This window comes from Pogoniulus pusillus, chromosome 4 (genome assembly GCF_015220805.1).
Source record: "Pogoniulus pusillus isolate bPogPus1 chromosome 4, bPogPus1.pri, whole genome shotgun sequence".
Taxonomy (NCBI): Eukaryota; Metazoa; Chordata; class Aves; order Piciformes; family Lybiidae; genus Pogoniulus; species Pogoniulus pusillus.
This window is the reverse complement of record NC_087267.1, coordinates 47,911,473-47,936,200: the sequence shown is the minus strand read 5'-3', so window position 1 is coordinate 47,936,200 and position 24,728 is coordinate 47,911,473. Positions and strand designations below refer to the sequence as shown.

At 54.3% G+C, this 24,728-nt stretch overlaps 1 protein-coding gene across 7 annotated transcripts in view; it reads left to right on the top strand.

Moving 5' to 3' along the window:
• The window catches only part of PPP6R2 (protein phosphatase 6 regulatory subunit 2), a 76,220-nt gene that overhangs the window by 37,741 nt on the left and 13,751 nt on the right, over positions 1-24,728 (top strand). For 6 of the 7 annotated variants that reach the window (XR_010302178.1, XR_010302176.1, XR_010302177.1 and 3 more), the window contains exons 9-22: positions 1,895-2,021; positions 3,894-4,046; positions 5,610-5,813; positions 7,775-7,839; positions 10,688-10,803; positions 12,482-12,567; positions 13,457-13,537; positions 14,301-14,398; positions 17,144-17,201; positions 18,234-18,361; positions 19,062-19,234; positions 21,262-21,424; positions 22,043-22,131; positions 23,572-23,782. Coding sequence is in view for 3 of the 7 variants with exons in the window: in XM_064142818.1 (XP_063998888.1) it covers positions 1,895-2,021; positions 3,894-4,046; positions 5,610-5,813; positions 7,775-7,839; positions 10,688-10,803; positions 12,482-12,567; positions 13,457-13,537; positions 14,301-14,398; positions 17,144-17,201; positions 18,234-18,361; positions 19,062-19,234; positions 21,262-21,424; positions 22,043-22,131; positions 23,572-23,782 (1,752 nt within the window). In the remaining 4 variants the exon portion in view is untranslated. The remainder of the gene's footprint in view (positions 1-1,894; positions 2,022-3,893; positions 4,047-5,609; positions 5,814-7,774; positions 7,840-10,687; positions 10,804-12,481; positions 12,568-13,456; positions 13,538-14,300; positions 14,399-17,143; positions 17,202-18,233; positions 18,362-19,061; positions 19,235-21,261; positions 21,425-22,042; positions 22,132-23,571; positions 23,783-24,728) is intronic. The other variant, XM_064142820.1, reaches the window with a different exon arrangement.

The following is a 24,728-nucleotide window of genomic DNA, read 5'->3' as shown; positions in this document are numbered from 1 at the left end:
CTCTTCTCCAAACTGAACAACCCCAGCTCTCAGCCTGTCCTCACAGGAGAGGTGCTGCAGCCCTCTGCTCGTCCTTGTGGCCCTTCTCTGGACACCTCCCAGCACATCCACACCTTTCTTGTAACAGGGCTTCCAGAACCAGCCAGGGTACTCCAGACTGGGCCTCACAAGAGCAGCATAGAGGGGGAGAATCACCTCTCTCAACTTGCTGGCCACACTTCTGCTGCTGCAGCCCAGGATCTGAGTGGCTCTCTGGCTGCAAGTGTCCACTGGGAGCTCATATGGAGCTTCTCATCCACAGCACCCCCAGGTTCTTTTCTTCAGGGCTGCTCTCAAGCCCTGCCCATGTTGATCAGTGCCTGGACTCTGCACTTGGTCTTGTTGAGCCTCATGAGGTAGGCATGGGTCCATCTCTCCAGCCTGTCAGGGCCCCTCTGGATGGATCTCTTCCCTCCAGCAAGCAGCTGCACCACACAGCTTGGTGTCATTGGGGAACTTGCTGAGGGTGCACTTGGTGACACTGTCCATGTCACCAATGAAGATGTTGAACAAGACTGGTCTCAGTGCTGATCCCTGAGGGACTCCACTTGTCCCTGGCCTGCACTTGGCCATGGAGCCATTGACAGCCACTCTTTGGGTGCAGCCATCAAGCCAGTTCTTTGTCCATCCAGTGGTCCATACACCAAAGCCTTATTTTCCCAGCTTGGAGACCAGGATGTAGGGTGGGACAGTGTTGAAGACTTTGTTCAGGCCTGGTTAAGTGATGTCAGCTGCTCTCCCCTTGTCTATTGATATTGTGACCTTGTCACAGAAGACCACCAGGTTTGTCAGGCAGGATTTGCCCTTGGTGAAGCTGTGCTGGTTGTACCCAGTCACCTCTTCATTACTCTTCTGCCTCAGCAGTGCCTCCAAGGGGATCTGCTCCATAATCTTAGCAGGCAGAGAGGTGAGACTTGCTGGCCTGTAGTTCCCTGGATGGTTCTTTGTTCCCTTGTTGGCAGTGAGGGTTGTGTTTCCCCTTTTCCAGTCAGTGGGGACCTCCTCAGACTGCCACCACTTTTGGAGTACACTGGGGAGCAGTTTAGTGACCTCATCTGCCTCAGTACCTGTGGCTGCATCCCCTCGGGTCCGTGGGCTTGTGCACACTCAAGTTCTTCAGGTGATCACCAACCTGATCTTCACTTCCAGTGGGCAGATCCTTCTTCCAGCCTCTGCCATTATCTTCTGTGGCTGGGAGTGTGGCTGGAGCCCTTGGCAGTGAAGACTGAGGTGAAGGAGTTGTGGAGAACCTTGGCCTTCTCCACGTCACCTGTCACCAGTTCCCTCTCTTTCCTTTCTGAGGGGCCCCACACCTCCTTAATTTCCCTTGGGCCATTGATGTGCCTGTAGGAGCTTTGCTGTTCCTCTTGATCTCCCTGGCCAGAGGTAATTCTAACTGAGCTTTGGCTTTTCTGACCAGGTCTCTTGCTGCTTGGACAGCTTCCTTACATGCCTCCCATTCTCCTCCCAAGTGATGTGACAAGAGGACATGGCCTCAAGTTGCCTCAAGGAAAATTGAGGTTGGATGTAAAGAACAATTTCTGTCCCTTCAGGCTTGTCCAGACCTGGCCCATCTTGCCCAGGGCAGTGGTGGAGTCCCCATCCTGGTTCAAGAAACATGTGGGCATGGCACTTTGGGACATGGTTTAATGGCTGTGGTGGTGTTGCAGTGAAGGTTGGACTTGAGCTCAGAGGACTTTTCCATGGATATGTAACTAGCTCCAGGAGCTGGAACTGATCATTTTTTTTCCTGCTCATAGTTTCTGTTTCAGTAGAAGACAACAACATGGGCAGTGGCACTGAAGAACAGCTGATGGTTTTGTCAACTGTGCCCTTGTGCTTCTCTCCCTCACAGGGTGGAAGGGCTGATGGACTCATACACTCAGGGATTTGAAAGGTCTTACACTGTCAATAGCAGCATCCTCCATGGGATTGAACCAAGGCTAAAGGATTTCCATCAGCTGCTGCTCAGCCCTCCCAAGGTAGGACATCTCAGCCTTTTCCAGAAGCTTCTGACCTGTTTCCATGGTTTCCCTGTCCTTGTTCAGTGCTGAAAGTGCCATTTGCTGGAACAGGCAAACATCTTGTGAAGGAACAGTCATGCTTGAGGTTCAGCATGGAAGAGCCTAGGGACTGGTCAGGAGGAGCACTGGAAGCCATCGTGTCCCAGTGACACCCACAAGTAGAGAGAGAATCATTAAGGGTGGAGAAGACCTCCAAGGTCAGGGAGTCCAACCCTTAACCCAACACTGCCAGGGCACCACCAAACCTCAGCACCATGGGCCCTCAGCATCATGTCTCCCTGGCTTTGAAACCCCTTCAGGGATGGGGACTCCACCATTGTCTTGGGCAGCCTGGGGACAGGGCCTGCCTAGACAACCCTCAAGGGGCAGAAATTGTGCTTCATGTCCCACCTGAACCTCCCCTGGGGCAACCTGGGGCTGTTTCCTCTTGTGCTGTCAGTTGTTCCATGGGAGAGGAGACCAATCCCCACGTGGCTCCAAGCTCCTCTCAGGGAGTTGCAGAGAGCCAGAAGGTCTCCTCTCAGCCTCCTTTTCTCCAGGCTCAGCCCCCCCAGGTCCTTCAGCTGCTCCTTACAAGTTCTTCAGACTCTTGCCCAGCTTTGTTCACAGGATCACAGAATGGTAGGGGTTGGAAGGGATCTCCAGAGATCATTTGGTCCAAGCCCCCTTGCCCAGCACGATCACCTAAGGCAGGCCACACAGGAATGCATCCAGATTGGCTTTGAAAGTCTCCAGAGAAGATTTGTAACCCTTCTCTAGACCTGCTCCAGCCTCTCACTGTCCTTCTTGCAGTGAGGGGCCCAAAACTGACCACAGGGTTGCAGGTGTGGCCTCAGCAGTGCCCAGTCTGGGGGAACAGTCACTTAGAACCATAGAACTGCTCAGGTGGGAAGAGGCCTTTGAGATAATCAAGTCCAGCGACTCAGCTGGGGCTCACAATCCCACCACTCCTGCTAAGCTACTACCAAGCAGTACTTCCCCAGTCCAACCAGTCCCACCACCAAATTGGCACTGGTGGCTTGTGTGGAGATGGGGCAGAGGTTAGAGGACAGTTTCAGTTTGATCTTCACGTTTGAAAGTCTGGGCCTCTCGGTGGCAGGACACCTTCTGTGGTGACATGCTTCAGGTTCACCTCCAGAGAGCATGGATGGAGTGAGCTGGTGCTGGGTAGCAAGTGATTGGCCTGAAATCGTGCCAGGGGACATGAAGAACAGTGTCTTGCCTGGCAAGCATGGTCAGGCACTGGAACAGGCTGCTCAGGGTGGTGGTGGAGTCACCATCCCTGCAGGTGGTCAGGAAATGTGTGGGCATGGCTGCTCAGGAGATAGTTTAATGGCCATGGTGGGGTTGGGTTGATGGTTGGACTGGATGTTCTCCTGGTTCAGTGGGCAGGGTGGTGCTGGGTGGGTGGTTGGAGTCAGTGACCTCCTGGTTCAGTGGGCAGGGTGGTGCTGGGTGGGTGGTTGGAGTCAGTGACCTCCTGGTTCAGTGGGCAGGGTGGTGCTGGGTGGGTGGTGGGAGTCAGTGACCTCCTGGTTCAGTGGGCAGGGTGGTGCTGGGTGGGTGGTTGGAGTCAGTGACCTCCTGGTTCAGTGGGCAGGGTGGTGCTGGGTGGGTGGTTGGAGTCAGTGACCTCCTGGTTCAGTGGGCAGGGTGGTGCTGGGTGGGTGGTTGGAGTCAGTGACCTCCTGGTTCAGTGGACAGGGCGGTGCTGGGTGGGTCAGACTCGGTGATCTCAGACCTTTCCCACCCCAGAGTGCTGTGTGGTGGTGTGAGCCAGGGGCAGTGCTGCTCCTGGCTGAGGTGCTCAGCAGTCTGTTCCTCCTGCAGAAGGCAGCAATCCTCACCACGATCGGAGTCCTGGAGGAGCCCCTGGGCAACGCTCGCCTGCACGGCTCTCGCCTGATCGCTGCCCTGCTCCACACCAACACTCCCAGTATTAACCAGGAACTATGCAGACTCAGTACCATGGATTTGTTACTTGTGAGTAAACCAGTTTGGTACTGGGAATGGGGCTGAGGGAAGGACTTGGCCCTGGGAATGTGTTTGCTTTTGGTTTGGTTCTTCTGAGCCAACATCTTCACTGTCTTTCTGATCTGAGGTTAGGAGCCTCAGGAGAGGTTTCTCCTCCAACCTGAGAAGAGCTTTTGTGATGCAGACACAACTGCTGGGTGTTGGAGCTGAGCCCCAGCTGCACCCTTCTGGTGGCACTGGTGTGTGTGACCAGTCTGGGCACGGAGGAGGCTTGGGTGTGTTGTGTGTAGCATGGAACCTCAGCATCCCAGCAGAGTCAGGCGGGAAGTGCCTTCTGGAGACCATCCAGTCCAACCTCACTGCTCAAGCAGGGTCATCCACAGCAGCTTGCCCAGGATCACAGTGCCCAGATGGGTTTGGAAGCTCTCTACAGACTCCATAATTGCTCTGGGCAGCCTGCTCCAGGGCTCCACCACTCTTACAACAGAGAAGTTTCTCCTCATCTTCAGATGGAACCTTCTGGGTTCCAGTTGGTGCCCCTTGTCCTGTCACTGGGGACCACTGACAAGAGTCTGGCCCCATCCTCTTGCTCCTCACCCTTTAGATTTTGCTGAGCATTGATCAGATCACCTCTCAGGCTGCTCTTCTGCAGGCTCAACAGCCGCAGGGCTCTCAGCCTTTGCTCCTCATGGAGATGCTCCAGGCCCCTCAGCAGCTTCCCAGCCTCCACTGGATGCTTTCTGGTAGTTCCCAGTCTCTGTTGATCTAGAGAGTCCAGAACTGCACCAGTTCTCCAGATGTGGTCATGCCAGGGCAGAGTAGAGGGGAAAGAGAACCTTCCTTGACCTGCTGGACACACTTTTCTTCATGCCCCCTGCCCCAGGACACCCTTGGCCTTCTTGGCCATCAAGGCACATGACTCTTTCATGGGCACCTTCTTGTGTCCCAGTGCTGCCAGGTCCTTCTCCATGGAGCTGCTTCTCAGCAGGTCACTCCTCACCTGTGCTGCTGCAGGAGGTTGTTCCTCCCCAGCTTGCTCTGGTTGAATTCATGAGGTTCCTCTCCCCAGGTCTCACTGGATGGCATCAGCCTGATAGGATGTCAGCCACTCCTCCCAGTTTAACAAGCTGGCTGAGGGTGCACAACAGAGGTGTTCAAGCACAGCCTGGATGAAGCACTTAGTGCCATGGTTCAGGTGACTGGCCAGGGCTGGGTGCTAGGTTGGAGTGGGTGAGCTTGGAGGGCTCATCCAACCTGGTTGGTTCTGTGATTCTACATCCCTTTATTGTGGTCATTGCTGAGGGTGTTGACCAAGACTAGACCCTGTCCTGACCCTTGTGGAGGACCACAAGGTTAAAGCAGAGCATACAGAGCGGGTCCAACCAGAAGTGGACACCGAGGCACAGAAATGAGGTGCAGGATTAGAAGGCCAAGGTGGGCAACCTCCTTGAGTGCTTTCAGCCTCGGTGCACGTAGCCCATCCCCGGTGGTGCCAACATCTGACGCTTCAGCACGAGAAGCTCTACCTAGAGTGAATTCTGTGATCTCTCCTTTTTGTCTTCCCCTCCCCAGGACTTATTTTTTAAATACACATGGAATAACTTTTTGCATTTCCAAGTGGAGCTGTCCATAGCAGCCATCCTCTCCCACTCTGTGCAAGAGGCAAAGCCGACGCCCAGCGAGCCGGAAAGCAAAGAGGAGGTGCTGAATGGAAACGTGAGCACAGAGACCCCTGCCGCTCCAGAGCCCACCCCCGAGAACATCATGGTTACTCATGTAAGTGGGGAGCTCACCTGAGGAGTTTGGGCTTGCTGCTTCTCTGACAGCAGGCTGCTCTGGGGGAGGGAGCTCTTGGTGCAGCTTATTTCAAGTGACAGAATCGCAGAGTGGTTTGGAATGGAAGGGACCTGAAAAATCATCTAGGACAGGGACACCTTCCACTAGATCAGGTTGCTCAGGGCCTCCTCCAGCCTGGTCTTTGCCACAGGCCTCAATAGCATGGGTAATAGGGTAAGAGACTATATCCAACAGGTCTTAAATGCTTCCAGGGATGGGGCTTCAACCACGTGACTGGGCAACCTGTTCCAGTGTCTCACCATCCTCAGAGTGGGCTTCTTCCTGATGTCCGACCTAGATGTTCCCTTTTCCAGCTTAAGCCATTGCCTCTCATCCTATCCCCACAAGCCCTTGTGAAAAGTCCCCTTTCAGGTACCAGAAGGCTGCTCTAAGGTCTCCCCAGAGCCTTCTCCAGACTGAGCAGCCACAGTTCTCTCAACCTGTCCCTGTAGGGAAGGTGCTGCAGCCCTATGGTTGTCTTCATAGCCTCCTCAGCAATTCCATATCCTCCCTGTGCTGGAGGCACCACAACTGGATGCAGTGCTCCACCTGAAGTCTCACAAGAGCACAGCAGAGGGACAGAATTACCTCTCTTGTCCTGCTGCTCACACTTCTTTTGATGCCACCTGGGGCACAGTTGCCTTCTGGGCTGCCAGCAGCCACTGTTGGCTCACACTGAGATGTCATCAGCCCCCAAATCCTTCTCCTCAAGACACTTCTTGAGCTGTTCTCCCCTCAGCCTATGTGTGCTGAGATTGTCCTCATTCAGGTGTAGGACCTTGCACTTGGCCTTGTTGAACTTCACAAGGTTGACCTGGGCACACCTCTCCAGCCTGTCCAAGGGCCTACGGATGGCATCCCTGTCCTCCAGCCTGTCACCTGGGCCACACAGCTTGGTGTCAGCCACAGACTTGCTGAGAGTGCTCCAGTCCTACTGCCCATGTGGTTGATGAAGGTATTTGACAGTACTGAGGCCCACTATGGCCCCTGAAGGGACACCACCTGTCACTCCATTTGGATGTTGAGCTGTTGACTGCAACTCTGAGTGTAGTCATCCAGCCAGCTCCTTATGCAGCCAGCTCCTTATGCAGCAGTCCATGATTTTCCAGCTTGGTGACCAGGGTGGCACATGGGCCAGTGTCAAATGCTGCACAAGTCTGGGTAGTTGCTCTTCTCTTCACTGCTGCTGTACTTCTGTCATAAAGTCTCTAGATAGAGCTTGGTTGTAGCTTTGGCCACTGAACATGCAGTTTGAACGTAAAGATGCCACCCACCACACCTCAGATGCTTGAGAATCCACTTTAAGATGGAAAAGGGGAGATTGAGACTAGATGTTGGGAAGAAATTCCTTACAGTGAGGGGGGTGAGACACTGGAACAAGTTGCCTAGGGAGGTCATGGATGCCCCCTCCCTGAAGGTGTTCAAGGCCAGGCTGGGTGAGGCATTGGGCAACATAGTCCAGTGGAAGGTGTCTCTGCCCATGGTGGAGGGCTCAGAACTAGATGATCCCTAAGGTCCCTTCCATCCCAACCCATTCTAGGATTCTATGAGCTAATGCTCAGCTGGTGCAAGGAGAAGCCATGATGGAGATTCCAACTACACTTCACCCTCTACATCGTGGTCCTGGTGAAGGAAAGTTGTGCCTCTAAAATGAGCAGAGTGCTCTTTGTTACTGCTCATGTGGAGCCCCAAAACAGATGGAAGAGGTTGGTGGGTGCTGGACCCTCTCATGCAATAACTGAGAGAGAAGAAGCTTGGAGATCTTGGGAAGAGACCAGTGATGAAGTTCCTGTTGGGTAGCAGTGGAGGGATGAACATAAGTAACCCCAGTGCAGGACAGGACTGTGTGAGGGGTGAGGCTGCCTCTTCTGAAATGTTCTCCTTATCTCTTTTATCTCCAGCTGTTCCAGAAGTGCTGCCTGGTGCAGAGGATATTGGATGCCTGGGAAGCCAATGACAAAATACAGTAAGGGATTTGGGGGTCAGAACATCCATCCTCTGTGGCCAGAGGTTCAGGACATGGCCTGCAGAGGCTCTGCCAGGCTTTGGGGTGATGGACAGATGAGTGGTGTGTGAAATGCCTGGGGTTTGGGATCTGGAATTGGGATTATTTGGATGTCAAAACCCAAACTGGACAAAGAGTTTGAAAGCAGAATTCCTCTTCTGCCATTTCTCACCCCAAACATGAGATGCTTTGCAGAATCCTAGCGTGCTGGGGTGGGAAGGGACCTCTGGAGCTCATCCAGTCCAACCCCACTGTTCAAGCAGGGTCACCTTCAGCACCTTGCTCAGGATAGCAATGCCCAGATGGGTTTGGAAGCTCTCCAGACAAGGAGACTCCACAACTTCCCTGGGCAGCCTGCTCCAGGGCTCCACCACCCTCACAACAGAGAAGTTTCTCCTCATCTTCAGATGGAACCTTCTGGCTTCCAGTTGGTGCTCATTGCTACTTGTCCTGTCACTGTGAACCACTGACAGGAGTCTGTCCTCATTCTCTTGTCCCTGAACCTTCAGCTCTTGCTGAGCACTGAGCAGATCCCCTTCTCAGACTGCTCTTCTCCAGGCTCAACAGCCCCAGGGCTCTGAGCCTTTGCTCATCACAGCAATGCTCCAGGCCTCTCAGCAGCTTCCCAGCCTGCACTGAACACTCTCCATTACCTCCCGGACTGTGTTGAACTGGGAAGCCCAGAACTGGACCCAATTCTCCAGCTGTGACCTCACCAGGGCAGAGAAGAGGGGAAGGAAACTTTGCTGAGGAGACAAGGCCTTGCTTTTCTCAGGAACTTAGAACATGAACCCTTCAGATTCCTCATTTCATTCTTTCTAGAGGGAGCAACTTTGTGGGCACTTTGGTCCCAGTTTTGCCACTCAATTAATGTTTGATCTTCATTAAACACTTGGGTTTCATGCTGCTTGCAGTGATTCCAAGAACCAGTGGTTGTGGCTTCATGATCATCATGGTGATAGGACTCAATGGGCTTGGAGACTTCTCCAGCCACATCAGTTCTGTGGTTCTGTGAAAGGAGATTGTGAGCTCAAGGTGAGCAGTTGGACTTGGTGATCTCAAAGGCCCCTTCCAACCTCAACAGTTCTATAGTTCTAAGTGATTGGCCTCTTGTACTGGGCACTGATGAGGCCACATCTGGAATCCTGGGATCAGTTTTGGGCCACTCACTCCAAGAAGGACAGTGGTGGGGTTAGACCAGGTCCAGAGAAGGGCAGCAAAGCTGTTGAAGGGTCTGGAGAACTTGTGAGGAGCAGCTGAGGGACCTCGGGTTGCTGAGCCTGGAGAAAAGGAGGCTGAGGGGAGACCTTCTGGCTCTCTGCAACTCCCTGAAAGGAGGTCAAAGCCAGATGGAGGTTGGTCTCTTCTCCCAGGGAACAAGGGACAATACAAAAGGAAATGGCCTCAAGTTGCCCCAGGGGAGGTTCAGATTGGACATCAAAAGAGACTTTTCCACCGAAAGGGTCCCCAAAGACTGGAGCAGGCTCCCTGGGGAGGTGCTTGAATCCCTGTCCCTGGAGGTGTTGCAAAGCTGTGGTGCTGAATGCCATGGCTCAGCTTGGTAGAGTCAGGGAATGGTTGGACTAGATGGACTTTTAGGGCTTCTCCAAGCCAAACCATTCTGTGAGCTTGTGACAAGTGACTTGGAAGCTGCTCACCCTCAGTGCTAGCTTCTTAGGTATCATTTCTGTAGAGAGGAGATCTGATGCTTGCACTTTGAGTGTTGTCTTCTCTTGATTTCAAGAACCAGCCCTTCCATGGCAAGTGATGGAAGTAGCAACGATGGAAGTTCTTCCTGCTGTGAGCTGTCTTTAGAGGAAGCCATCATCAGATCATTTATTACTCTGAGAGTGGTGGAACAGTGAACCAGGTTGCCCTGGTTGGTGGTGGAGGCTTGGAATCATAGAAGCAGTCAAGGTCGGAAGGGACTCCAAGGATCAGCCAGTTCCAACCCCTGCCATGGGCAGGGACAACCTACCCTAGAGCAGGCTGCCCAGAGCCCCATCCAGCCTGGCCTGACTTCCTCCTCACCTCCAGCCTCACTCTCCCCACCTCCAGCTTTGCTCCATTCCCCCCAGGCCTGCCACTCCCTCACAGCCTCAAAAGTCCCTCCCCAGCTTTATTGTAAGCCACTTCAGATAGTGAAAGGCTACAGAGAGGTCACCTGGGAGCCTCCTCTTCTGCAGCCTGCACAGCCCCAACTCTTTCAGTCTGTGCTCACAGCAGAGGAGATGATCATCCGTGGAGACATTCAAAGTCAGGCTGGATGCAGCCTGCTCCATGTGGAGATGTCCCTGCTGACTGCCAGGGGGTTGAACTGGCTTTGTTTGTTGTGGACAAACCCATCCTTGCCCTGCTCCCATGGGCAGAGGCCAGTCATGGATTCACAGAACCCTTAAGATTGGAAGGATCACTGAGATCAAGTTTGACCATCAACCCAACACCACCATGAGCTCACCAAGTCCAACCATCAGTGCAACAGCACCATAGCCCATTAAGTCATGGCCACACCTTTCTTGAACACCTCCAGGGAACTCCACCACCTCCCCAGGCAGCCTGGTTCAGTGCCTGACCCCTCTTACAGGAAAGAATTCTTTCCTCATGTCCCACCTGAGCCTCCACTGGTGCAACTTGAGGCCATTTCCTCTTGTCCTTCTGAGCCCTGCTGAGCTCTACCAAGTCCTCTGTGCTAACCCTGCTTTGGAGCAGCCTCTCTCTGTTGGACACTTGCAGTCTTCATGTGGAAACAGCTATCAGTGTGCTCTTGGGGTTCCTCCTCATGTCACTGGCAGCTCTTTTCTCTTTGCAGGGCAGAAGGTGGCATGAGGAGAGGCAACATGGGCCACCTGACCCGGATAGCCAACGCCGTGGTGCAGAACATGGAGAAGGGCCCCATGCAAACTCAGATCAGTGAGTTCATCAAAGGTCTGTGCTCCTTTCTGCTCCCCTTTTTCTCCTTGGCAGCTTTGTAAAGGGCTCACTGCACATTTACCATAGAATCATTTGGTTGGAGAAGAGCTCCAAGTTCGTGGAGTCCAACCACTGATGCAGCATTGCCAGGTCACCGCTCAACCACATCCCTCAGCACCACAGCTCCACAGCTTTGAACCCCCTCCAGGGCTGGGGACTTCACCACTGCCCTGGGCAGCCTGGGCTGCTGTCTCACAACTGTTTCCCTGAGGAAATTGTTCCTCGTGTCCAAGCTAAACCTCCACTGGGGCAACTCAAGGCTGTTTCCACAGACATGGACACATTTCTCACATCCAAGCTGAATGTCCTCCAGTGCAGTCCTCAAAGGCTGTTTCTTGTCCAATCACTCTTTCCTGAACCAGGCTGCACAATAACCCACTGAGCTCCTGCAGCTCCATCCCATGTTGCTTGCACATTCTCCATGGCCACCAAGAGCTGAAGTGCACTTAACAGCTGACTCTGGAGCCCTCTCTGTGCTGAAGAGAGAGTTAAAGCAGATTGATTAAGAGTGACAAACCCCAAAACTTAGAATTGCCCCAGAATGAGCAGCTCCAACCCCACCATCACCTGCCCCAAGGCAGTTGAGACCCAGGACTCCTCTTTGATTAGTGAGATCTTGGAGGTACACCTCCTGCTAGACCAGATTGCCCAAAGCTCATCCAGCCTGCTCTTAAACACCTCCAGGGATGAAGTGTCCTCAGCTTCTCTGGGCAGCCCTTTCCAGGTTCCACCACCCTCGTGGTGAAGAGCTTCTTTGTAATGTCCAACTTAAACCTACCCTGCTCTAGTCTCAAACCACTGCCCCTTGTCCTGTCACCACAGTCCAGGAGCTTCCAGTCTGGGACTGGGGAGCATAGAACTGGACCCAGGACTCCAGCTATGGCTTCACCAGGGCCGAGTAGAGGGACAGGAGAACCTACCTTGCCCTACTGGCCACATTCCTCTTCATACCCCCAGGAGACCATTGACCTTCTTGGCCACCTGACCATACTGCTGGCTCTTGGGCAACTTGTCCCCCAGCATTCCCAGGTCCTTCTCTATGGAGCTGCTTCCCAGCAAGTCACCCCTCACCTGTACTGCTGCAGGGACTTGTTCCTACCCGGGGCAGGACCCTGCACTTGCCCTGGTTGAACCTCTTGAGGTTCCTCTCCCCCAACTCTCCAGCCTAGCCAGATCTGTCCTTACCCTTTGGGACACACAAGAGACGCACCAGAGTCTGGAAGGGTGTACAGCCAGACCTGGAGTGACTGAAGAGCTCTTCTGTGCCATGTGCTCAGCAATAGGAATGGGTGGGACAAGGCCTTGAGGTGGCTTCTGCTCAGAAACTGGCTGGTGGGAAGGGGTGAATGGGCACCAACACCTCTGGGCTGGGTTCTCTTTCCTCTTTACTTACTGAACTTTCTTCATCTCAACCTGTGAGTTTTTCTCACTTGGGGTCTCCAGTTCTTTGCCTTGTCCTGGTGTGGGGTGGAAGGAGCAGTTGGGTGGGTGCTGAGTTGCTAGTTGGGTTCAGCACACCACAGTCCCATGAAAGAAGAGGAAAGGCAAAGTTGACTGCTTGCAGATAGCCACTGGGCCCGAGGGACTGGCTCAGGTCCTTTCCTCTTGAGTTGAGGTGACCTTCTTGTTGCAGAGCTGCCTGAAGATTGCCGAGGGAGGTGGGAGAGCTTTGTAGAAGAGACACTGACAGAAACCAACAGGAGGAACACAGTGGATCTGGTGAGGATTCTGAATGTGTGCAGAGTTCAGAGAGTCATGGAGTGGGTTGTGAAAGACCTCGAAGGTCGTGGAGTGCAGCCTGTGACCCAGCTCTGCCAGGGCACCAGCAAACCACGTCTCCATGGCTTTGAAACCCCTCCACCATTGTCTTGGGCAGCCTGGGCAACCCTCAAGGGGCAGAAACTGTTCCTTGTGCCCAGCTTCAACCTCTCCTGGGACAACCTGAGGCCATTTCCTCCTGTCCTGTCACTTGTTCCTTGGGAGAAGAGAGCAGCTTCCACCTGGCTGCAAGCTCCTGTCAGGGAGCTGTAGTGAGCCGGAAGATATCCTCTCGGCCTCCTTTTCTCCAGACTCAACAAGCTCAGCTGCTCCTCACAAGTTCTTTAGACCCTTCCACAGCTTTCTTGCCCTTCTCTGGACCTGCCCCAGCCCCTCAATGTCCTTCCTGGAGTGAGGGGCCCAAAACTGACCTCAGGGTCCCAGCTGTGGCCTCAGCAGTGCCCTGTACACAAGGACAGCCTCTGGCCCGCTCTTCCCGGCCACACTGTTGCTGATGCAAGCCAGGGTGCTGGTGGCCTTCTTGGCCACCTGGGCACACACTGGCTTAACTCCAGCTGCACTCACCAGTGCCTCCTCAGGTTCTTTTCCAGCTTTTCTAGCCACTCTGGCCTGGCCTAGTACCTTCATGGACCCAACAGTGGGCCTTGGTGAACTTGATGGATGTTGGCAAACTCTGCTCCATGTGTCTGTGTTACTGACTGGGACAGTTGCTGCCTTTGGTCTTTGAGTTTGGTCTTTGAATGAGTTTGGCTGAGTGGGGCCTGTGATCAAAACAAAACGTTTTGGTCCTTGTTTGACTCATGCTTGGGTTTTTTTGTCCTTCCTTCAGGTGAGCACACACCACCTGCACTCCTCCAGTGAGGATGAAGACATTGAGAGTGCTTTTCCCAATGAGCTTTCTCTCCAGCAGGTGAGTTGCCCATGCCCATTCCCACCATCTTTGATCACTTTGGGTGATTCTGCTCCACAACCTCCCTGGCAACCTGTGCCAGTGTCTCACCACCCTCACTGCAAAAAGCTTCTTCCTAACATCCAGTTCCAATCTCCCCTCTGCCAGTTCAAACTCATTCCTCCTCATCCTGTCATGACCAGACCTTGTCAATAGTCCCTCCCCAACCTTCCTGTAGTCCCCCTCAGATACTGGAAGGCCACTATAAAGTCTCCTCGGAGCCTTCTCCTCTCCAGGCTGCAGAGCCCCAGCTCTTGTAGCCTGTCCTCAGAGCAGAGCTGCTGCAGCCCTCTGAGCATCTTCATGGCCTCCTCTGGACTGGTTCCAACAGGTCCATGTCCTTGTGCTGGGGGCTCCAGAACTGCACACAGGACTCCAGGTCCTAAAGAGAAGATGAAGCACGGATGAGTAGACAAGAATCAGAATGTTTTGGGTTGGAAGGGACCTTAAAGATCATCCAGTTCCAAGCCCTCTGCTATGGGCAGGGACACCTCCCACTAGCCCAGCTTGCTCAAGGTCTCATCCAATCTGGCCTTGGACACCTTCAGGGAGGGGGCATCCAGGGGTTGCTCAACCTGTGCCAGTGTCTCACCGAGGAGTAGATGATGAACTTCTCCAAGTCCCTCAGTTTTCTGTCATTTTAGTGCTCTTTGGAGTCTGTGTGAATTGGCACAGTCAATTTGGACCCCTTCCTGATGGCTCTTCCCTGGGTTCTGCTCCTCAGGCCTTCTCCGAGTACCAGATCCAGCAGATGACAGCCAACTTTGTGGACCAGTTTGGCTTTAATGATGAGGAGTTTGCAGACCAGGATGATAACATCAAGTAAGTTGGTGAAACTTGAAGAGCTTTAAGGCTTTTTGCATCTCATCTTCTCTAGGCTCAAGGTGTCAAAAGGGAGCTCGCTGCAAACCTTCTGCTGTTTGAAACTGATGCATGGTTTGGGACGCAACTGACCTTTATTTAGAGGGCTCCACCAGGGTCTCCAAAGGTTGGAGAGCCAAGAACAAGTCCTTCTGATCAGAGGCATTAATAGACCAGACAGTCACCATCCAACCATTGAGGGAAGGTGAAGCATTAGAGCCGACTCCAGGCAATGACACTGATCTTCTCTGGCGCCTTTAGTCCTTGGGGAAATGAGGAGCAGGCAGCAGAGTGTTCTGCTGAAGTGCATGGAAACATTCAGCCACCTTCTCTCTTATGAAGAGGGAAACATGGATCAGACAGGAGCTAAGAAAGGTTTAGGGAAGGCAGGTAGAGGTGGTTCCATCTTCTGTGACTTGCTGAGGTCAAGGTGTGGGGTTGGTGCTGCCTTTCTAGAAGAACCATCTTGAATCCTGGGGTCAGTTTTGTGTCACTCTCTCTAAAAAAATACCAGTGAGGGGCTGGAGAGCAGGTCCAGAGGAGGGCAACAGAGCTGATGAAGGGTCTGGAGGAGGAGGAGTAGGATCTAGAGAGTCTGGCTCTCTGTAACTTCCTGAAAAGAGGCTGGAGCCAGGATGGGGGTCAAGATATTCTCCCAGGTGATGGGACAAGAAGAAATGGCCTCAAGGTTGCTCCAGGGAAGGTTTAGATTGGACATGAGGAACAGTTTCTGCCCCTTGAGGGTCATCCAGGCCTGGCCCAAGCTGCCCAGGGCAGTGGTGGAGTCCCCATCCCTGGGTGGGTTTCAAAGCCGTGGAGATGTGGTGTGGAGGGCCATGGGTTGGTAGTGCCCTGGTGGTGCTGGGTTAAGGGTTGGACTCCAGGATCTTAAAGGTCTCTTCCAACCTGAACTATTTTGTAGTCTTCTGACCCAGGAGTAGTAGCTGAGGAGCTTCCTGGAGCTGTGCTCATCCCACCTGTCCATAAGGGCTCAGAAGTTGTAACCATTTGGAGTCTGTGTGGTGAGAGAAGAGTTCTCCAGGAGGATATCTGCTTACTGTGTTCCCTGCCATCCATTTTTGCCTGTTCACTGTCATCTCCTGCAAGACTCTTCTGGATCAGAGCCGTCACTCAGAGTGACAGAGAGAGCAGAGTGTGTGGCAGCGCAGGCTGGACCATCCGTCCTGCAGCTCACAGCCCAGCAGGTGTTGGGTCTGCTTTGCCAGGAGCTGCAGGCTCCTGGTGTCCTGCAATCCAGGCAGAAGCAGGACACTTTTAGCCCAGAAAGCTCTGGGCAGCTCACACCTCTCCAACCCTTTGGCTGCTCCAGATCTCATTTATTGAGGCTGCTGTTTGGTTTGAAAAAGAGGAGGCTTGAGGGGAGACCTCAAAGGTCCTTGTGGAGAGGTTGCTGCTGGTCTCTTCTCACAGGTCATTAGTGATAGAACAAAAGGGAACAGCCTCGAGCTGCAACAGTGTAGGTTTAGACTGGACGTTAGGAAGATTCTTTTCCTAGCAAGAGTGGTCAGGCACTGGAATGGGCTGCCCAGGGAGGTGGTTGAATCATCACCCCTGCATGTCTTTAAGGGGTGCTGGGATGTGGTGCCTGGGGACAGGGTGCAAGGTGAACCTTTGTGAGAGGGGATGTCGGTTGGACTTGGTGATGCTGAGGGGCTTTGCCAGCCTGCACGGTGCTGTGATTCTGCAGAGAAGAGTGGGGATGGAGGTGGAGGAGAAGGGTTGGTGTGGAGATGGAGGAGGAATTAACCGAGGAGCTGCCTGAAGTGGTGAATGGCTCCAGCTCTGCTGGTGGGGTGGAGTTTCGTGGCCTGCAGCACCCTCTGCTGTTCTTGACCAGGCAGTTCCAGGCTCTCCTGGAAATTGGGTCATGGAAGGAGTTCTGCAGCTCTCCTGTCCTAGTAATGTACGGGAGTTGTGAGGGGTGTCCACCCTGCAGGAGGGGAGGTCCCGTCCCTGGGTCTGCTCTCACGGGGAGGAACTCTGTGGAATTCTCGGGTGAAGATAGGACTGGAATCTCAGAGCAGATGGGTGCAGATCACAGAATCAGTCAGGGCTGGAAGGGACCCCAAGGAGCAGCCAGTGCCAACCTCCCTGCCATGCCCAGGGACACCCTACCCTAGAGCAGGCTGCACACAGCCTCAGCCAGCCTGGCCTCAAACACCTCCTGCCATGGGGCCTCAACCACCTCCCTGGGCAACCCATTCCAGCCTCTCACCACTCTCCTGCTCAACAACTTCCTCCTCACCTCCAGCCTCACTCTCCCCACCTCCACCTTTGCTCCATTCCCCCCAGGCCTGGCACTCCCTGATAGGACAGGATTCTGTTCCTCTTTATTAACTGTGCTTTTGAGTGGTCTTGGAAGCTGAAGATGGCCTTTATACTCCATAGGTCCCACGAGAGGTGCAAAATGTCAGCCAGGCAGTGCTGTGGCTGCCAGGAAGCCCCAAACACCATCTCAGCAAGATGATGACAAAGGTTCTGTGCTCAGGGGTTGAATCAGAGCTCAGAATGCAAAGCCGAAGCTATCTCCCATCTCAAGGAGATAATGGAATGCAATGCATGAGTGAATATTCAGGGAGCAGAGGCAGGAGGCATTGAAAAGTCTCCTGTAGTGCCCTCTGTTGGGATTGGGAAAGGGTTTTCTCCTCCGTGCCCACCGCTGATGTCTTCCTCTTCCTTTTGCAGCGCCCCCTTTGACAGGATCGCGGAGATCAGCTTCACCATCGACGCCGATGACGACAGCGTAAGTGCAGCCTCCCGGGGCAAGGCTGTGCCTCCAGCAGCTTCTGCCTTGTTGGAAGGAACCAACCTTTCCATCTTGTGCTCTGCTAGGAGGTGTCCTCAGAGCTGAGGCTGTTTAGGGAACTCCAGGCACTACATCTGCCCTCAGAGGACATCTGGGGAAGATCTCAGAAGCAGTTCTCTTTAATTATAGAGTCACAGTGGGTTGGGTTGGAAGGGTCCTTAATGACTGTCTAGTTCCAGCCCCCTGCCATGGGCAGGGCTGACACCTGCCAGACTAGGTTGCTCAAGACCCCATCAAACCTGGCTTTGAACACTTTCAGGCTTGGAACCTCCTCAGCTTATCTGGGCAACCTGTTCCAAAGCCTCACCACACTCATGGGGAAAAACTTCCTCCTAATGTCTCATCTCAATCCATCATCTTCCAATCTGAAGCCATCACTCCTGGTCCTGTCATTCCATACCTCTCTCAAAAGTCCCTCACAGCTCTCCTGGAGCCCCCTTCAAATACTGAAGGGCACCAGAAGGTCCCCGTAGAGCCTCCTCTTCTCCAGGCTGAGCAGACCCAGCTCTCAGCCTGTCACAGAATTGTTTTGGTTGGCAGAGACCTTGAAGATCACCAAGTCCAATCTCTAACTTAATACTACCATGCCCAGCAAACCATGTCCCCAGGTGGCATGTCCACGTGTTTCTTGAACACTTCCAGGGTTGGTGGCTCCACCACCTCCCTGGGTAATGTATTCCAATGCCTAAAACATCCTAATCCTCGAGGTTTTCCAGCCCTCTGATCATCTCTGTGGCCTCCTCTGGGCCTACTCTAACAATTCCCTGTCCTTCTTGTGTTGGAGGCTGCAGAGCTGGACCTGCTACCCCAGGCTGAGTCTCCCCAGCGTGGAGCAGAGGTGGAGAACCCTCCCTGCTGCCCATGCTTTCCATCGAAGGACTCTCCCTCTTTTCCCCTGTGGTGTGCATCTGCATCTGTGCTCATTTGGAGCCAGAAGGAAGATTGAGCTCTTCCTTTATCCCCTTTCAGCCCAACGCTTCCCTCTTTGAAGCCTGCTGCAATGAGAGGATCCAACAGTTTGATGACAACGAGGAGGAAGAAGACATCTGGGAAGATAAGGAGATCACCTATGCAACCCAAGTGAAGTCAAGAACACGGTGAGGGGGCCACAGAAGGTGGAGTTACTTCTTTTTGGTCCTAAACTCTACAAAACTCTCTATTTAACAAGGCCAAGGACAAGTTCAGCACTTTGGCCACAACAACCCCAAGCAGCACTACAGGCTGGGGCCAGAGTGGCTGAGAGCAGCCAGGCAGAGAGGGCCCTGGGGGTGCTGGCAGAGAGGAGCTGAAGCTGAGGCAGCAGTGCCCAGGTGGGCAGCAGAGCCAGTGGCATCCTGGGCTGGCTCAGGAGCAGTGTGGGCAGCAGGACAAGGGAGGTTTCTCCTGCCTCTTTACTCTGCCCTGATGAGGCCCCAGATGGAGAACTAGGTCCAGTTCAAGAGAGACTGGGAGCTACTGGAGAGGGTCCAGTGCCTGCTGGGAGGCTGCCGAGGAACCTGGAGCCATCTGTGTGAGGAGGAAGGGCTGAGAGCCCTGGGGCTGTTGAGCCTGGAGAAGAGCAGCCTGAGAGGGGATCTGCTCAGTGCTCAGCAAGAGCTAAAGAGTGCAGGACAAGAGGATGGGGCCAGACTCTTGGTGGTGGTGCCCAGGGACCCAAGTGCAGGACCCAGCACTTGACCTTGCTGAACCTCAGCCCGTGGATCCAGCCTGGCCAGATCCCTCTGTAGGAGCTCCTGATGCCCTGGCAGATGACCTGGCTGCTCTAAGGGCGTTCCTAAATGTGAGCTCTGCATCTAGGTTTGGAGCCTCTCAGACCTCAGAGAGCTCCTCCAAGAGCGATCTTGAGAACGGCGATCACGACGGCAGCGTGGACTCGGAAGAGGAGGAGACAGAGCAGCAGCCACCTCCTGCCTCAGCTGCCACCAAGAGCAATGTCTCTGAGCAGAAGGACTCCTCAGCTTCCTCTGAAGGTAAGGAGCTTCCCACATCACTCAAGGTGAAATGAGTCCTTCAGTTGCTCCACAGAGCAGCAGGGTGGACATTGTCCAGTTCCTGTGGCGGTTCTGTGCAGATGTGCAGCTTCAGTCACAGTCTTCAGCTTGACCTTCTGAAGTACCAATGAGGTTGAGCACAGCTCCTTCATAGCTGGGTGTGGTGATGCTTCACTTGGGCCAAGACCACCATACAGGTCCAAGTGTGATCATACCTCCCTGCAGGGACGCTGTAGCCAGGTGGGTTTGGGCTCTGCTGCCAGGCAGCCAGCAACAGAAGAAGGGGACACAGCCGGAAGCTGTGCCAGGGCAGGTCTAGGCTGGCTGTGAGGAGGAAGTTGTTGGCAGAGAGAGTGATTGGCATTGGAATGGGCTGTCCAGGGAGGTGTTGCAGCCAAGTCTAGCTGGGGCACTTAGTGCCATGGTCTGGGTGATTGGCCAGGGCTGGGTGCTAGGTTGGAACTTGGAGGTCTCTTCCAAGCTGCTTGATTGTATGATTCTCTGTGAGAAGCAGTGAAGTCTTGGTGGTTGGTTGTGACATTAGCTCCTGGTTGTCCAGAGATGTTGTGGACAGCTCATGTCTGGAAGCATTTTAAGGCTGGGCTGGTGGGAGGTGTCCCTGCTGAGTTTGAACTAGATGATCTTTAAGGTCTCTTCCAACTCAAGTCATTCTGTGGTTCCTCACACATGGTTTGGTTTGAAGGGACCTTAAAGATGATCTGGTTGTCAAGTATCTCCACTTGCAGTCTATTGGCTGCACCCAAAGAGTGGCTGCCAATGGCTCCATGGCCAAGTGGAGGCCAGGGGCAAGCGGAGTCCCTCTGGGACCAGTCTTGTTCAACATCTCTGTGGGTGTCATGGGCAGAGGCACTGAGTACAGCCTCAGCAAGGTTGCTGCCCACACCAAGCTGTGTGCTGCAGCAGCCAGGCTGAGGGCAGGGATCCAGCCAGAGAGACCTGGGCAGGCTGCAGAGGTGGGCACAGGCCAAGCTCAGGAGGTGCAACAAGGCCAAGGGCAAGGTCCTGCAGCTGGGTGGAGGCAATGCCAAGCACCAATGCAGGCTGGGCAGTGCCAGGCTGGAGAGCAGCCCTGAGCAGAGGCACTTGGGGGTGCTGCTGGAAGAGAAGCTGAGCAGGAGCCAGCAGTGTGCACTTGCAGCCCAGAAAGCCAAGCAGAGCCTGGGCTGCAGCAGCAGCAGTGTGGCCAGCAGGGCCAGGGAGGGGATTCTGCCCCTCTGCTCTGCTCTGCTGAGACCCCAGCTGGAGTCTTGCATCCAGCTCTGGAGCCCCCGGGACAAGAGGGCTGTGGAGATGCTGGAGAGTGTCCGGAGCAGGGCCAGGAGGATGCTCAGAGGCTGCAGCAGCTCTGCTGTGAGCACAGCCTGAAAGAGTTGGGGCTGTGCAGGCTGCAGCAGAGGAGGCTCCCAGATGACCTTCTTGTGGCCTGCCAGGATCTGAAGGGGGCTCCAAAAAAGCTGGGGAGGGACTTTTGAGGCTGTGAGGGAGTGGCAGGAGTGGGGGGAATGGAGCAAAGGTGGAGGTGGGGAGAGTGAGGCTGGAGGTGAGGAGGAAGTTGTTGAGCAGGAGAGTGGTGAGAGGCTGGAATGGGTTGCCCAGGGAGGTGGTTGAGGCCCCATGGCTGGAGGTGTTTGAGGCCAGGCTGGCTGAGGCTGTGTGCAGCCTGCTCTAGGGTAAGGTGTCCCTGGGCATGGCAGGGGGGTTGGCACTGGCTGCTCCTTGGGGTCCCTTCCAGCCCTGGCTGATTGTGTGACTGTTCTGTGGCTCTGTTGATGACCTCATGGCTTGGTGGCCATGGTGGGCTTGGGTCAGTGGTGTCAGAGGAGGATTTCCAAGCTGGCTGGCTGCAGCCTGTGAGCCAAGCAGCTCTCAAAGCACTTCCCTGCCTTGCTCTGTCTTCTTTTCTTTTCGTCTTTTGGAAGGTTCTGGGGCTGAGCAGAGCTGCTGAGAGCTCCCAGAAGCTGCAGCCCCTTGTTGTGTGCCTGCAGGGTCTGGTTGGACAGCCGTGTTTGAGCCTGTCAGCTCCAAGCCCCCCACGCCCTGCGTCGCCATGGACGTCGGCTCCAGCGTGTGGGACTCGGCGGCGCCGGAGAACACTGCGCCCGAGGAGAAAGGGTGGGCAAAGTTTACAGACTTCCAACCCTTCTGTTGGTAAGAGGGGCTCCTGGCCTTTCTTTGCTCTCTGGCTTGGGCGTGAGACAGGGGCTGGAAGAGTGCTCAGGCCTTGGGTCAGCTGCCCAGGGAGGTGCTCAAGAAGTGTGTGGATGTGGCACTCTGGGAAGTCCTTACTGCTTGTGGTGGTGCTGGGCTGGTGGTTGGACTTGATGATCTCATGGCTTAGTAGCCATGGTGGGGTTGGGCTGGTGGTTGGACTTGATGATCTCATGGCTTAGTGGCCATGGTGGGGTTGGGTTGATGACTTGATCTTAGAGGTCTTTTCCAACCTTAACAATTCTATGACTGTCAGCATGGTTTGGTGAAGTGATGCTGTGATACCAGCATCTTCTTCTTCCCTTTCCTCTTGCTACCTTCTTTATCTTCTAACACTGTTAGCTCCATGCTTGACCTTCCAGTGCTTCCAACTTGTGGTAGCACTGATGTCTTGAGTGGTAAACTGTCATTGCTGCTTCACTGAGAGGATTCAATAGTTCAGTAACTCTTTAAAAGGAGCAAGCCCTGCTCCTTTCTCCTCCTGGGGGTGGTTGGAAGCCCAGCTGAGATACCTGGAGTTGATTCTCAGGGTTGGTTTTCTTTCTCTTCTTGCTTTAGCTCAGAATCAGGTCCACGATGCAGTTCTCCTGCTGACACAGAGAGCAACAATTCCGATGGAAACCCGAAGCAGAGTCAGGACAAGAACTGTAAGTGAGGAGTGTTAGGGGACAAAACCATGGTTGAAAGGGTTGGGCTTGATGATCTTGAAGGTCTTTCCCTACCAGAACCATTCTGTGACTCTAGGAAATGTGAAGTGGCCTCAAGGGAGGTTTAGGTTGAAGAAGAAACACCAAGTGTGGTGCTACACCACAGCCCTCAGCACCGCATCTCTGCCTCTGTGAAACACATCCAGGTGTGGGGATTCAGCCACCTCCTGGGAAGCCTGTTCCAGGGCTTGAGGAGACCCTTAGAAAGGTTGGACTTGAAGAGCTTCAAGGTCTCTTCCAGCCAAGTTTAGGTTCTGTGGCTCAGTGAAGAAGTTTCTTCACTCAAGCTCCATTTCTTCTCCAATGCACGTGGAGAACATGCACATGGCAGAAGGTGTCACCCTGCTTTCCTCTCCAGCATTGCCCACCCCTCAGTGGGGACTGCAGACACCAGCTTGAGTTCCACTAAAGCCCTGGGGTGCATGCAGAAGAGGGTGGGCAGCAGGTTGAGGGAGGTTTTCCTCCCACCCTGCTCACTCCATTGAGGCCACAGCTGGAGTCCTGGGTCCAGTTCTGTGCTCCACAGTTCAAGGACAGAGAACTACTGCAGAGAGTCCAGTGAAGACTCTGAAGATGCTGAGGGGCCTGGGCCATCTCTGAGGAGGAAAGGCTGAGAGCCTTGGGGCTGTGGAGCCTGGAGAAGAGCAGCCTGAGAGGGGATCTGCTCAGTGGTCAGCAAGAGCTAAAGGAGGGGTGGCAAGAGGGAAGGGTCAGGCTATTGTCAGTGCAGTCCAGTGACAGGATAAGGAGCTGGGGTCACCAGCTGGAACGCAGGAGGTGCCATTAGGAGCAGCTTGTTGGCTGTGAGGGTGGTGAAGCCTGGGAGCAGGCTGCCAAGAGAGGTTGTGGAGTCTCCTCCTCTGGAGAGCTTCCAACCCCAACTGGATGTTGTGACCCTGTGCAAGCTGCTGTGGGTGCCCTGCTTAGAGCAGGGGAGTTGGACTGGATGAACTTGATAGGTTGGACTGGATGATCTGGGAGGTCCCTTCCAACCTGCTTGACTCTGAGATTCTGTCAACTCCAGATGTCCCTCCCCACCCCAGCATGCTGGAATTTGGAGATTCTGGGAGCCAAGTGAGGTTAGCAGGCAGCTCAGAAACTTCCTTAGTCCTCTGGTCAGAGTTCTCACCACTCACCAAGTAGAGAGCATCATCTCTTCTGCTGCTTGTGTTCAACCCAGCACATGAGGTGGAGAACACTGAGCTGTGGGGTTGGGCTTTTCTCCTGCCTTCCAGAGAGAACTGTTCTGTGCTGAGGCAGCTGCACAGAAGCCACCACCTGGGCTGTTAGTTGTTGCAGCCACTGCTGCGTGTCCTCCTGCTTGGCATGGTGCCTGGGGAGTTAGTTGCCCCTACCTTGTGACTTCTTTCTTCTCCTCAGCCAGCACTGCCTCCCCCTGCGTTTGGAACGTCTGCGTGAGCAGGAAAGCACCGCTGGTGGCCTCGGACAGCAGCTCCTCGGGAGGCTCCGACAGCGAGGAGGAGGAGGAGGAGAAGGCTGCCGTGGTCACGGAAACCATCAGCACAGGCTCGGGCCAGGAGACCATCAAGCTGAGCATGGATGCCAAGAGCGAGAAGGCTGTGTTCAGCAGGTGAGGAGCAGGGGGCACCACGGGCTGGGCTCTGGCCCTGCACTGCTTTAGCCTCTTTCTGCTGGGCGTTTGTGAGGGACCTTGAAGGTCATCTGGTTCCAGCCTCCCGTGGCCATGGGCAAGGGACACCTCCCTTGTCTTAAGTCCTCATCCCTTTTAGACACTGTGGTGCCCAAAGGAGAATCTGTTGGCTGTGAGGGTGGTGGAGCCCTGGAGCAGGCTATCCAGAGACATTGTTGAGTCTACTTCTGTGGAGAGCTTCCAAACCTCCCTGGACATTGTGATGCTGAGCAAGCTGCTGTGGGTGACCCTGCTTGATCAGGGGGGTTAGACTGGGTGAGCTCCAGAGGTCCCTTCCCACCCCACCATGCTGGGACCTGGGGATTCCATGACCCTGTGAAATGGGTGATGAGGTTGAACATGAGGAGGAATCTCTTCATTAGGAGGGCAATGGAACTCTGGAACAGGTTGCCCAGGGAGGTAGGGGAGTATCTCCCAGCCATGGAGGTAGTCAAGGCTTGATGGGTTCTTGAGCAACCTGCTCCATTCGGAGATGTCCCTGATGACTGGAAGGGGATTGAAGTAGATGACCCTGAGAGGTTCCCCGACCCATTTCCCCCATTCCATGGTGTTGTCTTGCCCCAGGGGGGTTGTGATAAGGAGATACTGATAGTAGGAAGGTTGGTGGTGACTGCTAGCCAAGGAGCCACACATCACTGAAGTATCTCCTGTCTGTCTGCACAAGGGATCCAGGCATGCACTCATGGCAGAGATGTCAGGACAGAGGACACTGAAGGGTCAAGCAAAGCTTCTCCTGGTGGCAAGGCCTGGAGTGGAGTCAGGGTGTGCTCTTGCCAGGAGGAGATCTCAACTGCTCCAGCTCTCACTTCATTCTCCAAGTGGTGCAGCAGAGACAAAAAATGGCAAAGAAAGAACTTGAGTGGGT